This window comes from Hippocampus guttulatus, chromosome 22 (genome assembly GCF_054856545.1).
Source record: "Hippocampus guttulatus isolate MCC_2025c chromosome 22, RoL_Hgut_1.0, whole genome shotgun sequence".
In the NCBI taxonomy this organism is placed as follows: Eukaryota; Metazoa; Chordata; class Actinopteri; order Syngnathiformes; family Syngnathidae; genus Hippocampus; species Hippocampus guttulatus.
This window is the reverse complement of record NC_141282.1, coordinates 7470210-7481874: the sequence shown is the minus strand read 5'-3', so window position 1 is coordinate 7481874 and position 11665 is coordinate 7470210. Positions and strand designations below refer to the sequence as shown.

General features: G+C 45.5%; 3 protein-coding genes across 5 annotated transcripts; 1 reads left to right on the top strand and 2 right to left on the bottom strand.

Moving 5' to 3' along the window:
- Positions 1 to 9: 9 nt before the first annotated feature.
- lhfpl3 (LHFPL tetraspan subfamily member 3) lies at positions 10 to 3530 on the bottom strand. Of its 2 annotated transcripts, none has more exons than XM_086103962.1 (4): positions 2958 to 3530; positions 1428 to 1658; positions 1120 to 1176; positions 10 to 1049 (listed from the first exon to the last, which is right to left on the bottom strand). In XM_086103962.1, exons 1-3 carry the CDS (start codon positions 3397 to 3399, stop codon positions 1154 to 1156), a joined length of 696 nt encoding a protein of 231 aa, XP_085960088.1. In that variant the 5' UTR covers positions 3400 to 3530; the 3' UTR covers positions 10 to 1049; positions 1120 to 1153. The 2 variants fall into 2 exon arrangements, with proteins under 2 accessions (XP_085960088.1, XP_085960087.1); XM_086103961.1 differs by having other exon boundaries at positions 11 to 1018.
- An 87-nt stretch (positions 3531 to 3617) lies between these two features.
- orc5 (origin recognition complex, subunit 5) lies at positions 3618 to 8162 on the top strand. 2 transcript variants are annotated; one of them, XM_086103956.1, is made up of 14 exons: positions 3618 to 4515; positions 4845 to 4937; positions 5008 to 5193; positions 5270 to 5344; positions 5585 to 5696; positions 5842 to 5972; positions 6056 to 6104; positions 6175 to 6265; positions 6338 to 6390; positions 6796 to 6908; positions 7288 to 7335; positions 7497 to 7542; positions 7629 to 7741; positions 7809 to 8162. In XM_086103956.1, the coding sequence occupies exons 1-14, from the start codon at positions 4378 to 4380 to the stop codon at positions 7821 to 7823; spliced, it is 1263 nt and encodes a 420-aa protein (XP_085960082.1). In that variant the 5' UTR covers positions 3618 to 4377; the 3' UTR covers positions 7824 to 8162. The 2 variants fall into 2 exon arrangements, with proteins under 2 accessions (XP_085960082.1, XP_085960081.1); XM_086103955.1 differs by having other exon boundaries at positions 7432 to 7542.
- Positions 8163 to 8164: 2 nt separating this feature from the next.
- Positions 8165 to 10984, bottom strand: guca1aa (guanylate cyclase activator 1Aa). The gene is made up of 4 exons (XM_086103964.1): positions 10703 to 10984; positions 9223 to 9372; positions 9028 to 9121; positions 8165 to 8620 (listed from the first exon to the last, which is right to left on the bottom strand). The coding sequence occupies exons 1-4, from the start codon at positions 10898 to 10900 to the stop codon at positions 8493 to 8495; spliced, it is 570 nt and encodes a 189-aa protein (XP_085960090.1). The 5' UTR covers positions 10901 to 10984; the 3' UTR covers positions 8165 to 8492.
- Positions 10985 to 11665: the final 681 nt, after the last annotated feature.

Genomic DNA, 11665 nt, shown 5'->3' with positions numbered 1-11665 from the left:
ACTTTCGTTTTCTTTAAAACACCGATGAACACATTTATTTTCATTTTTTTTCCCCCCATCTTTATTCAGCAGGACACTCTTGGACAAGGCAACATCAGGTCAGCATCTGAACAGGAAGTGAACTCACAGTAACAAATCTCGCTTGGTAAATGCACTCCAGTGTGCCGCAGACGTTATTGCCTCTTCAGAAAAAATGAATATGCATCTTAAAATCCTGTAAATCCATGCAAACAGTAGTTAAAATCAGTAAAAACAAGCATTATTCACAAGTTTTTACAATCGGTCTTGGCGCTTGCACCTTTAATTCTGGACTCCAGAGGGCGGTGTTACCTGTTTGGTGCCTTGAGATACAAGCCGTTTTTTTCTTCTTTTTTGCTTTTACTTGCTGCCAGCAAATATTTAAGATTCGAGCGTCGTTTTGTGGCATTGAGTAACCACATCACTTCAAAGTCCGCTAGCTTCAATGCTGACACAATGCAAAACACCATATTTGGTCATATGCACTTATTGATGCATATTCTGTGGACATATTTTGCAAGTAACACGAACACAAATTATCATGCGTAAACTGTAGAGGTAGATGAATTATGTCAGTTGATGGGGGAGGTTTTTTCCCCCAAAAAATTATTTGCCTCGGAGGGCTTTAGCACCCCACAGTGATACAGTATATGGATGGCACATGTACTGCATGTAACAGCCACTCCCCAACGGTAGGCTGTAGCTTTTTTTGTTTTTACCTCAAATCTATCATAGTCACGTCCACCACTTAATCACGAACATTTAAGTGGAACAAAATGGCAACTGACAGCATGAATTTGGTTTCATAAAAAGTCTCGGTTCCCCGCCATCATTCGATAGTGTCTTTATATCCATATAGACATTCAGCAACTTGTGTGGGAGGGGGGGGGGGGGGGTGCCCAAAGAGAAGCAGCCAGTTCGAGGTCAATGATATATTTCAAATGGAATGTTCCTTGCCGTCCTCAAGGATTTGTTTGGATCTTTCCGAACACCTCAGCCTCTGATTGGAGTAGAAGAGACGACATCATAACCTGTACATTGGAAAATACTGTAACAAGCAAACTTGGTTAGAATTACTGTCCACTTTATAAAAGTCCTCACCTTGTATATGCGTGTTAAAAGGCTGGCTTGCACGTTATATGGCGTTGTTCGCACTCTCTGGGGGAGAAATTGCAAGAGAAAGTCGTTTAAAATAGCGAGCGGACCGTTATTGAGCAGGTGTGGACAGCGTGGCACAAGCCTTCATGTTCTGCACAGGCTCAACAGCTGCTTGAAGGACTAGAGAAGTGTGAATTTTTACAGCAGCCGTTTAGGCGGCAGCCTAGTTAGGCATGAAATAATGTCTCATTGGGTTGCCGTGCAAGTGGGAAAACGGCCGTTAGTAATTGACTCCCTTTCGAGCCACTTACTGTCTGCCAGCAACTCGTCGGCCATGAGGCTGTCCTGGCGGTTGCCAAGAACAAAGGCGAGGAAGGAGAGAATGAGGGCGTCCATGATGCCCATGATGGCCAGGATGTAGGCCCAGCGCAGGGAGCAGGCGCCAAGCGTGTATTTGTCCGTCTGCTCGCCGCACATGCGCTTCACCTCGTCGCTGTCCCAGCCGTCCGGGTAGATCATGCAGCCCAGGATCAGACACGTTCCTGTGGGGACCGACCAAACAGTCGCGTTTGGGTTTCGGTGATTCCCTCGAAGTCTTTTTCATTCGGTTGGTTAAGATGAAATGTCATACGTATCTTTTTGTTTTGGGGGAGATTTTAAATTTATGAAATAACACTATGAACTGACACTTTTGACTGAAATATTTAACAAGGTCCACACAGTTCTCCTCAAACAAAGGCTAAATATGCTGCGAAGAAAAAAGAGAGAGAGAGCGGACGTGTTCTCAGCCTCAGAAGTTGGGGATGCATAGCGGTGACATTTCCCCAATGGCCTTGCAGGCCAGCTTCAAAGGCAGGCGGAAAACAAAATGAGGACATGAGATTAAAACGTTCTCAACAATTCACCAAGCAACAAGGCAGCCTCGAAATACAATTTCTGCCTTCACGACCACAATCATATAAAATGATTCACAATTTAGTGAACAATATGGGAGGACGTCGGTGCATTGTTTGGATGTATTCGGGTGCTGTTGTGCAGCCACAGAGTCTTATTTTAGCTTTAGCTTAGCATTCCTCCGTTGCCAAGTTGTCAATGAGCGGTTGCTTGGGGGGGATTACTTACTGCGCCTTTGGAAATCCTCATTAGTGAAAGGAGGTGATCCCCTTTAATCCGCACAAGTCGTCTGCGCTTTACATCCGCCAGCCCCCGAACCATCTCCCCACCCTGAACACTTCCATCCGACTCCACTGCATTGGAATTATGCTCAAATTGCACTTTTGCACAATTCCAATCCCCGTAGCTGTCAAGATGAGTGGGAATCCCCAAATAACTGTCCCAACTGGTAAGGATCTTGGAGGATACCAAAATAACATCTATTAAATCGGGAGCGTGGCCGACCTGAATAATGGAACCGAACCGTGACTTGACGTCAAACCAAGGGCTCAACTTGAAGATGGTGCCCAAATAACTGGATTAAAATGGAATCAAAGGGACCAAAATAACGGAGCCAAGAGAAGGGTAACAATTGGGCCCAATGCTAAAGTTGGACAGAACCAACCGATAACTTGGTGGAGGGTGCCAAACTAACTGAATCAAAAGGTACAGTTGGGACGTACCTAAATAAGTGAACCAGGCCATAACTTTGGTTTGGTACCAAATTAAACCACAGCATAACCTTTGTGTAAAGTACTATGATAACCAAATGACCAAGTTGAGGTGCAATAACCTGGAAACGCCACCAAAAAATCACCATCAAGTCATTTCTCTATTTTTTTGGGGGGGGGAGGGGAGAACGTTCCATCGATGACGCTCCAGGCTCTAAACTCAGCCAGCCCTCTCACCTGCAGCCAGCTGCATCCACCCGCAGATCTTGTAGACGGTGCCCGTGCCGCAGAAGAAGAAGAGCGCGAAGCATCCGATGCAGCCGAGCACCAGCACCATGGACGTGGCGATGAAGAAGGCGGCGGCCTTGAAGGCGCCCGACGGGATGCTGGAGAACTCCGCGAAGCTGCCCTGGCACGTCAGCTCCCGCGACAGGCCGCTGCCGATGCAGTAGTGGAAGAGGCCGAAGTAGCCCGCCTGCGGCGTGTCGGCGCCGTCGCCGATCCAGTAGGGCTGGATGAAGCACACCACGTTGACGATGGCGAACAGGATGGTGAAGATGGCCCACAGCACGCCGATGGCGCGCGAGTTGCGCACGTAGTTGGTCTGGTAGATTTTGGCTGCCTCCGAGGCGGGGAGCATGCTGGTGGCGCTACCGGTGCTCGGGTCCCCGGGCACCATCCTCCGCCTTCTGACGGCAAAGATGCCCGCGCTCAGCTGCACATCCACGGCTTGGAAGGGGGAGGGGGGGGGGCTCAATCACCACCGTCCAACCTTCTCCTCTTCTCGTCTTCTCCTTCTAGGCTTCTTTCGTCACACTCGCAGCATCACTTGATTTGACGCAGCTGCTTTGCATTCGTTTATGTTCCGAAATAAAGCATCTCGACAAAAACTACGGCCGAGCATGCATGAGTTGTTTACTCGGGCGAAACCTCAGTGCTCATCCGACGCATCAGCTGCACACAGCGGCCGTGGATATTTCAGGGATAACCCACATCCTTTAATCCCCATCTGACGTCGCCTGTTACACCGTGTATGCGCGCGTGCGCGCGCGCCATGTGTGGCTTCAGTGCACTCGATCGAGCACGTAATTACATCTGCAAGCAAGGATGAACGAATCAACAAAAATAATTGCAGAAACGGCTGCCATGGCTTGTTTAAAGTGCATAAATAGTCTATTACTTTTATGCAATAAATACTTATTTTCACCAACTATGGCTTATTACATTCATATATTTATGTCGAATATCGTTGAGTCGCATACAACACAGTAGCAGAATATCGTGTTTTAAAAATAAGCGTGCCGGTTTTTAACATGAAGAAAACTACATTACCCATAGTTCGTTAGTAAAGAGGCTTGATTGTGATTGGCTGATTGCACAGTGTAGAATGTTGATACCCGCGAAACTCCTCTCCTGGTTGACGACGATGGCGTCGTCTTAATTCCACTTATTTTTTTTAAATTAAACGATTATGTTAGTCATATTCTCACCAGTTCCCGATATGTAGACATTACCCCCCCCCCGTGTCGTTAAAAAGTAATGTGTATTATCAGCCTTCGTTTTGTTCACTCTGACAAGACATCTGGTGGAGTTTCAAGCCCTTCGTTGACAACCACGCTAGGTGAGCTAAGCTAACGGATGAACTAGTTTGGGCAAAATGTCGTCGTCGCCGCTGCCGCCGCCGCTTCAGCAGCAGCGGCATCCAGGCTACGAGGAGGAAAGGCTGCGGAGGGTGACCGAACAGCTGCCGTGTCGGGAGGTCCAAGCCGGGATGCTTCTGTCACTCATGGGAGAGGTAAGACATCTCTCAACACGTTCGCTTACATACGGGTCGACCATGTTTATAGTCTTTTATTTCATTTTATTTTAGTTGTCATTACGTTTAGTTTTTATTTCGTCTCGACTTTTCTTTTATTAATCGGGTGATTAGTTTCTAAGGAGGATTTGTTTGTTAGTTAGTTTGAGAAAAACACCAAGTTTTAGTTTAGTTTGTATAATTTCAATCAAGACAAAAGAGAACAGCAAAATTTAAAAAAAACTGTAGTCTGGCACCTGCCGGTGCTAATAATGATGGTGTTAAGTTGATTGTAATTGTGTTGTCTTATTTGATATTTGATGCAACAGCCTCAGCAGTACAGCTTGCCTTGCATCTTCATCTACGGTCATCGGGCCTCAGGGAAAAGTTATGTGGTGAACATTCTGTTGAAGGAACTGGAGGTAGGTGTGTGTGCGTGCATGTGTGTAAATATGCAGCAATTGTTTAAACGCTGTGTGGTCCACCTTATAGCTGCCTCATGCCACCATCAGCTGCGCCGAGTGCATCACTGCCGCCCTGCTCTTCGAACAAGTCCTGCTTGCCCTCTTTGGCGGGGACGCTGCCGCCACTCTCCCCCGCTACCCTTCGCTGTCCGATTTCGTCCGCATCTACAGGCACCATCGCTCACGGGCTCCCGCTGAGCAGACGCGCTACATCGTGAGGACACAGAATAAGCACTTTTGCATCCGATTCAATCTTTGTGTTGGCTTCAGTGTGCGGTGGTGGTCTTCAGGTGTTGGAAAAAGCAGAGTTGCTGCGAGACATGGATGCTAACCTGCTCTCGGTTCTTGTACGTCTTCAGGAACTGGTGAGCATCTAACAGCATCTTACCTGAAGCTGCTTTTACTTGTTGCAAATTTGGCAGTTTGCACATCAGAATTTACTGGCAAATATTTCTTTGTCATCTTCGAAATATAAATATTAGATTGTCTAATATGTTTTATTCAATGCTGAGGGTGATATGGAATATGTATGTCTTTATTTAATTTCCCCAGTTGGTCTATTTTTTTTTTCTTTCATAACGATTTCCTGCATGCGGCGTCTGCAGGTGGAGGACAACTTGACCGTCCTCCTGCTCAGCGAGCTGGTCTGGGACACATTCCGGCCAAACACGGGCTGCTTGGAGCCTCTGCCGCTTCACTTCCCCGACTACACCAAAGGTTTATTTTTGTGCCCCTCTTCACACTGCATGTCGATGTGAGATGCTCGTTTGCACCCGACATTTTCTTCCAACAGCGCTCTGAAGGTGTGAACATGTGCTAGTTCAGCGTATTTCATTGTATTTTTAATTTTTTTTTTAAATAGCCGAGCTGCACCAGATCTTGTCCCGAGACACGCACCCGTCCTATTCCGCCGACTTGTATGCCTCCTACATCCACATCCTGCTGGGCATCTTCTACGCAGTCTGTCGGGACCTCAGAGAGCTGCGCCACCTGGTGGGTCGCGCCTCAAATGTCACCTGCCCCGCACGTCTGTTTTCCCCCGGCTATGCTCATTGTTCGCTGGTTTCTCGCTTTAGGCTGCACTGAACTTTACCAAATTCTGTGAGCCTGTGACTGAAGGGAAAGGTAAGTCACCTAAAGTAGCATGACGTGGGTAACAATAGGCCAACGTATGTGTGTGTTGTTTGTCGGCAAGCGAAAGAGAGCGACACGCACAAGCTGTGGCGAAACATCGAGCCTCACTTGAAGAAAGCCATGCAAACGGTTTACTTGAGGGAGGTCTCCAGGTGAGCGGAGCATTTTCAACGCCTCTCTTCAAGAAATGTTGACCCTCATGTGTGTATTTGTATCTGTTTCAGCCTGGAATGGGAGAAGATGCAGCAAGTGGAGACTGAAACGGGCCCCTTAAGAGGTCACTCCAATGGCTGCGGCTGTCGAATATTTTTTTTAAATAGATTACTCAACTGATTATCCTTTCGAGTCACTGGATGGAAAATGATTTTGATTTATCAAACGCAATAACATGCATGCCAGGTGCAGGTATTATTTTTAGCCCCTTGGAGTCAACATCTTGGCATTCACTATTTTTGACTTTGAGTGTGTATGGCTGTAATAGTCGCGGCCTGACCTGGCGAGTGACGTGGCCGTCAGTGATTGAGAACGTAACACAGGGTTGACTGCTGTCAGTTCAGCTTAGTATTTTCAATTTATTGTTTCGGCTGTCGTTTGTGTATTACCTCTGTACACTTTCTTCCATTACCAATCACTGTATGGGTTCCAATTCCTTTGCGCTTGCATGTTTTTGTCCTCCTGTCAGGTTTGTCGGCTCACACCCACGTGGAGCTGCCGTTTTACTCCAAGTTCCTGCTGATCGCCGCCTACCTGGCGTCTTACAACCCCGCCCGCACCGACAAGCGCTTCTTTGTCAAGGTGAGGTGGTGACAGAACAATAATGATTCACCAAAAAAACAAAAACGCTTGACGTTGAATTGAAAAGTCACTTTTAATACGTTAAAAATTACGTTGCATTTTAAAATAATGGCTGAGGATTTGATTATATGTCTATATATAAATGTCTGAGATTTAAAAAAAAAATCTTTGGTGTACATTTTTTAAAAAACGACAGACAAAAAAAAAATTACACTGTCTGAGGAAAAATGTAAAATGATGATTTCAAATACTAAAAGAGTTGTCAGAAAAATCACCCAAAAAGAGACTGAGGAATAATTAGGCACAAAATTGCATAGCAGAGCAAAAAATAATAAACAAAACATTTAAATGCATATCTCGTAATCTTCCTTCCCTACAGCATCACGGTAAAATAAAAAAGACCAAGTTCCTGAAGAAGAATGAGAAGGTGAGCATTCAGAAACATTTTCTCCTTCCACAAACGTGTTATGAAGCATTGCCCAAACTCTCGCATGGTGGTTCATGTTTACGTACGTCTCCAAAGACGAGCAACCATCTGCTCGGACCCAAACCTTTCCCTCTGGACCGGCTGCTGGCCATCTTTTACAGCGTGGTGGACAGCAGGGTGGCGCCCACTGCCAGCATCTTCTCTCAGGTTGGCTCGGCCCTCCTCACCTGACTGGTATCCACGGCAACCGCCTCCACTCGTCATCATTCCGCCTCGCTCTGCTTCTCGTTCAGATCTCCTCGCTGGTCACCTTGCAGCTGTTGACGCAGGTGAGCCACGCAGACCAGCTGGACGCCCCCAAGTACAAATGCGCCGTCTCTATGGACTTCATTTGTGCCGTTTCCAGGTATGGGCGCGCGTGCGCTGCTTTGATGAGTACGCACGCACGCACACTGGGTTATTTCTCTTCCCAGGACGGTGAACTTTGACATCATCAAGTATCTATATGACTTCCTGTGAGATACTTTCTCTCGACATGGACACGATCATCCAGTCACCTTGTGGCCATTACAAAATAAATTGCTTGACTTTCACGTAACTGTAGCCTTTCGTCAAACTAAGCATCAAACAATGACAACGACACGGTGCGCATTTTAAAACCAACGGTGAGCATCAGTGGCGCGGTGTTGTAATCCTTTGAGCAAAGTGCATTTGATTACGCAACAACACGGGCATCGATTTTTTTTTTTTTCAGCCTTTGCGAAACATGAGTCATATTAGCGCCTTGCTGTGAATGAAATTAATAAATTGAAATACAACATCACAAATCTTGGGTGATCAAGTAACTTTATTGTACAAACGAGCAAACCAAAAGGCACTAGTCACAAATGCGGCCCATGTCGTTGATCCGTTTCTACTTTGAGTAACAGGCGGCAGCAACTCGTGTGATTAATAGAGAAAAATGTCAAAAGTACAAACATGTTCCCATCAGTGCCTGTTAATTTGTATCCACTGAATCCCTCGCTTCCGACTGGATTCTGTTTGAATGCAACTGGCAGACGTGAGGGACAATTGTAATCAATAGACCTGATAACCGCTTTTTTTTTTTCCCGATCTGGGCATATACGGACTTGTTTATTCTATTCAAATTGACTTGGCTAAACGCTGTGCCGCCTGCTGTGGATCATGGCCACGATGTGCGCCAGGTCCAGACTCTTCATCATCACCTCCATGAAGTCGTCATCGGAGCGAGCACCCGCCACAAACTCTTCCAGCGACAGCTCGCCTGTCGTCGTGGAACACAACATTAAGGTACACCTGAGCGTTTGAGTCTGCGTTATGCACAGTTGTCTCGTTTCCTCATCAAATTTTTTTGTTTAAATAATGGCTGAGGGGAAATGCACAAAATAAATTTGGTATTAAACGTTAAGTTAAATGCAATCGAACATAATGAGTGAAGCTAGTTTGTGTTTTACGACATTGAAATGAAATGCACCGAAATAATGGGGGAGAAAATATACATTTATGCCATGTTTCTTCAATATTAAAAATAAAAAAAAAACAGCTTGACAAAGAACATTTTTGAAATAGCAATACAAATAAATTGATAAAACAAAATCAAATTGCCAAAATTGATCAAATAATCTTGTAAATAATTTATTTAAATGCCCAGAAATAATTTTTCTCTCTCACCGTCGCCGTTGATGTCGATCCTGTCGAAGACGCTGTTGGTGAAGTCCTCAGCGGTCACTTCCTGGTTCTCGTTGCCTGTAATGGCGCGAATGGCCTGAGGGAACAACCAACCACATGATCGATCGTTTCCTTCGTCTTCCTCGTCATTATTCTTCAGGCTCGGGCAAGTGAGTTCTTCCCCTTCTCGGCTCCAACCTTGATTATGTTGAGCAGCTCGTGTCGGTCGATGCATCCGTTGCCGTCCACGTCGTAGAGCTTGAAGTACCAGCGCAGCTTGTGCTCCATCTTGCCGCGCATCACCAGGCTGAGCGCCGCCACGTACTCCATGAAGTCGATGTAGCCGTCCTAAGGGCGCCGTTTTGCTCACTTGAGACGCTGACACTAATGCAGCGCGTACTCGACGTTCACTATTCGCTAAGTCCCTGAAACCATTTTTGTCCCTTTGGGTTTTTTGTTCAGGCCTTTCCGAGATGCCACAAGATGGCGCCAAAGCCCCATCTAAATCGGAAAGTAGTGCACCAGAGTCAAGTGGTGTCGAGGAACTTTGTTGAAATGATACATAGAAGTTTTGTATAGCAAGGAGGATCTAGGTTTAGCCTGGCTTCTTCCAAGAGAGTCTTTGCCACCCATTCATGCGCACTGCCGGTGCATTTTTCCGAGATCCGATCGCCCGTCGTTTGCAATTCCCGAAATCCCCAGTCCTAATTGGCCAATTATCCAGGCAGAAGTGTGTGAGGGAGTGCGTCATGTCGCCGTCAGCGCATCTCCCCGGTGAAGATTACAATGGCGGCTCACCCCCGCCCTCCCTGGCAGACGATGACCTCGTCTCAGGTATTGCATATGTCCCTCACCGCAGCGGGTTTTAATGAGGCGCCCTTCAAAGTATCAAAGAGGAACGACTATTGCGCGAATTGCTTTTTTTGTGAGTGCGCTGTATAATAATTTGGCCAAGGGGCTGACAAAATCTTGGAAATTGCTCTCGGCGTGATGCACTTCACATCATTCTGTCAACACAGCGAAATGATTGTGTTCCCAATATTGAGGAACGTTAAAAAATGGTGACTCAAGAACAGTTTTAGCACAGTCAATGAAACAGCCACTTGAAAGCGGTCGCAAATATTTTCAGAAAAGAAAGTCATGTCGAAATGCAAAAATAATCATCCTCGTTCATTCAGGAAATGTAGTTTAGAAAATAGAAAAGAAAGAAAATAACTGATAGTTGCAAACATTCTGAAACATAAGAAACGCCTTAAATGAAATACAAGTAATGCATAAAATGATCACACTTGTTACCAATTAAGTTTTTCTTTTTAACTCGGCGATACAAGTAATTTTCTTTTTTTGCACCGATTCCAAATCTCATTTTTTTGTTGACCACATTAGACTTTCACAATCATAATAAAATATGTCATATTGTAATATATTTAGTAATGTTTATGAACTAAGGGTTTGGTTCAGCAAAGTGGAATTATTTTCCGACACGTCGGAGCTATAAATGACAACTCATCATAAAAGCTTTGATGGGTCAAACTTGAAAACCCAAAAATGTGCCAGACAAACAAAAGTAATCTCTTATTAAACTCCAAATTTGCTGTTCACCAGAGGAAAATAAATAAATAGATCGGTTTTGACATCATCAATGTCGAGAGCCTTGTGCTAAACGTCTAACTCGTACCTTGTTCATGTCGAAGGTGCGGAACATCTGCTCGATGTAAGCGTTGGCCCCCGTGTCGAGGCCGCGCAGGCCGAAGAACTGCTTGAACTCGTGCAGGGTGAGTTGACCCGACGGGCACTCTATCATGAATTTCTTGTACCACAAGTGCATCTCCACTGCCTGCAGGTCATCCACCGTGCTGCCTGTCGCATTGCCCATGACCACCGCCTGTTGTTTGCCCGACGGGTCTACTGCGAACGGCACCTCACAGTCACACAAAGAGCGGGCGAAGAATGCCTTTTGTAGGCCACTTTGTGATGCCCTTCTCGCTTCCTAATCCCCGCAGGTAATCTAATCTAACGCGTTAAGAAGCCCCATTAAAACGGCCGCCGCCTTGCCAGGTAAGCTGACACGACACAAAACGGCGCGTTCATCTCTCACGTGGAGGCGCGCGGCCGATCGGTGCGGGCGTAAAATCGAGATCCCCCCCCCCCCCACCAGTGTGACGGTGCCGTCATTCTTTTAATGCAATACTTTTCTTGTGTCGTGACGATGAACACAAAGAAACGAAAATTAAAGTAATCATATTGAATTGCAATCACCCCGTTGAGGAAAGAAAATTGCAATGAAATTATTTTTCCCAAAAGATTTCAGACCTAGTTTATAAGATAACCTTTATCTTTAATTTTATAGTTAGTATGTTCAAAAGTGTATTATGGAACAATATACATATGTAAAAATATATACATACATATGACCTTTGATGATTTAGTGTTTCAAAATAAAATCGGAAACTTGTATATTCATCAATCAGAGATGCTGCCACAAAGACATTCCCAGTCCTGACTGAATGCTGTCTAAGTGCTACAATCATCAAAGATGCCATGACAACATGGTGTTTTTCCAACTAAAAGTCCCAATATTTCCCAAAACTAATATCAATTAATTTTGGGGGGTTGATTTTGTAGTAGTGTCATGACAATC

Coding starts and splice junctions, on each gene's coding strand:
- guca1aa (XM_086103964.1), bottom strand. CDS start 10,900: ATGGGCAATGCGACAGGCAGCACGGTGGATGACCTGCAGGCAGTGGAG. Junction 9,373..10,702: donor GCACCTTCGACATGAACAAG/GTACGAGTTAGA, acceptor CGGCGCCCTTAG/GACGGCTACATCGACTTCAT. Junction 9,122..9,222: donor AGCTGCTCAACATAATCAAG/GTTGGAGCCGAG, acceptor TTGTTCCCTCAG/GCCATTCGCGCCATTACAGG.
- lhfpl3 (XM_086103962.1), bottom strand. CDS start 3,399: ATGGTGCCCGGGGACCCGAGCACCGGTAGCGCCACCAGCATGCTCCCC. Junction 1,659..2,957: donor GTGGATGCAGCTGGCTGCAG/GTGAGAGGGCTG, acceptor CGGTCCCCACAG/GAACGTGTCTGATCCTGGGC. Junction 1,177..1,427: donor CGACGAGTTGCTGGCAGACA/GTAAGTGGCTCG, acceptor TTTCTCCCCCAG/AGAGTGCGAACAACGCCATA.
- orc5 (XM_086103955.1), top strand. CDS start 4,378: ATGTCGTCGTCGCCGCTGCCGCCGCCGCTTCAGCAGCAGCGGCATCCA. Junction 5,697..5,841: donor CTTCCCCGACTACACCAAAG/GTTTATTTTTGT, acceptor TTTTTTAAATAG/CCGAGCTGCACCAGATCTTG. Junction 6,909..7,287: donor ACAAGCGCTTCTTTGTCAAG/GTGAGGTGGTGA, acceptor CCTTCCCTACAG/CATCACGGTAAAATAAAAAA.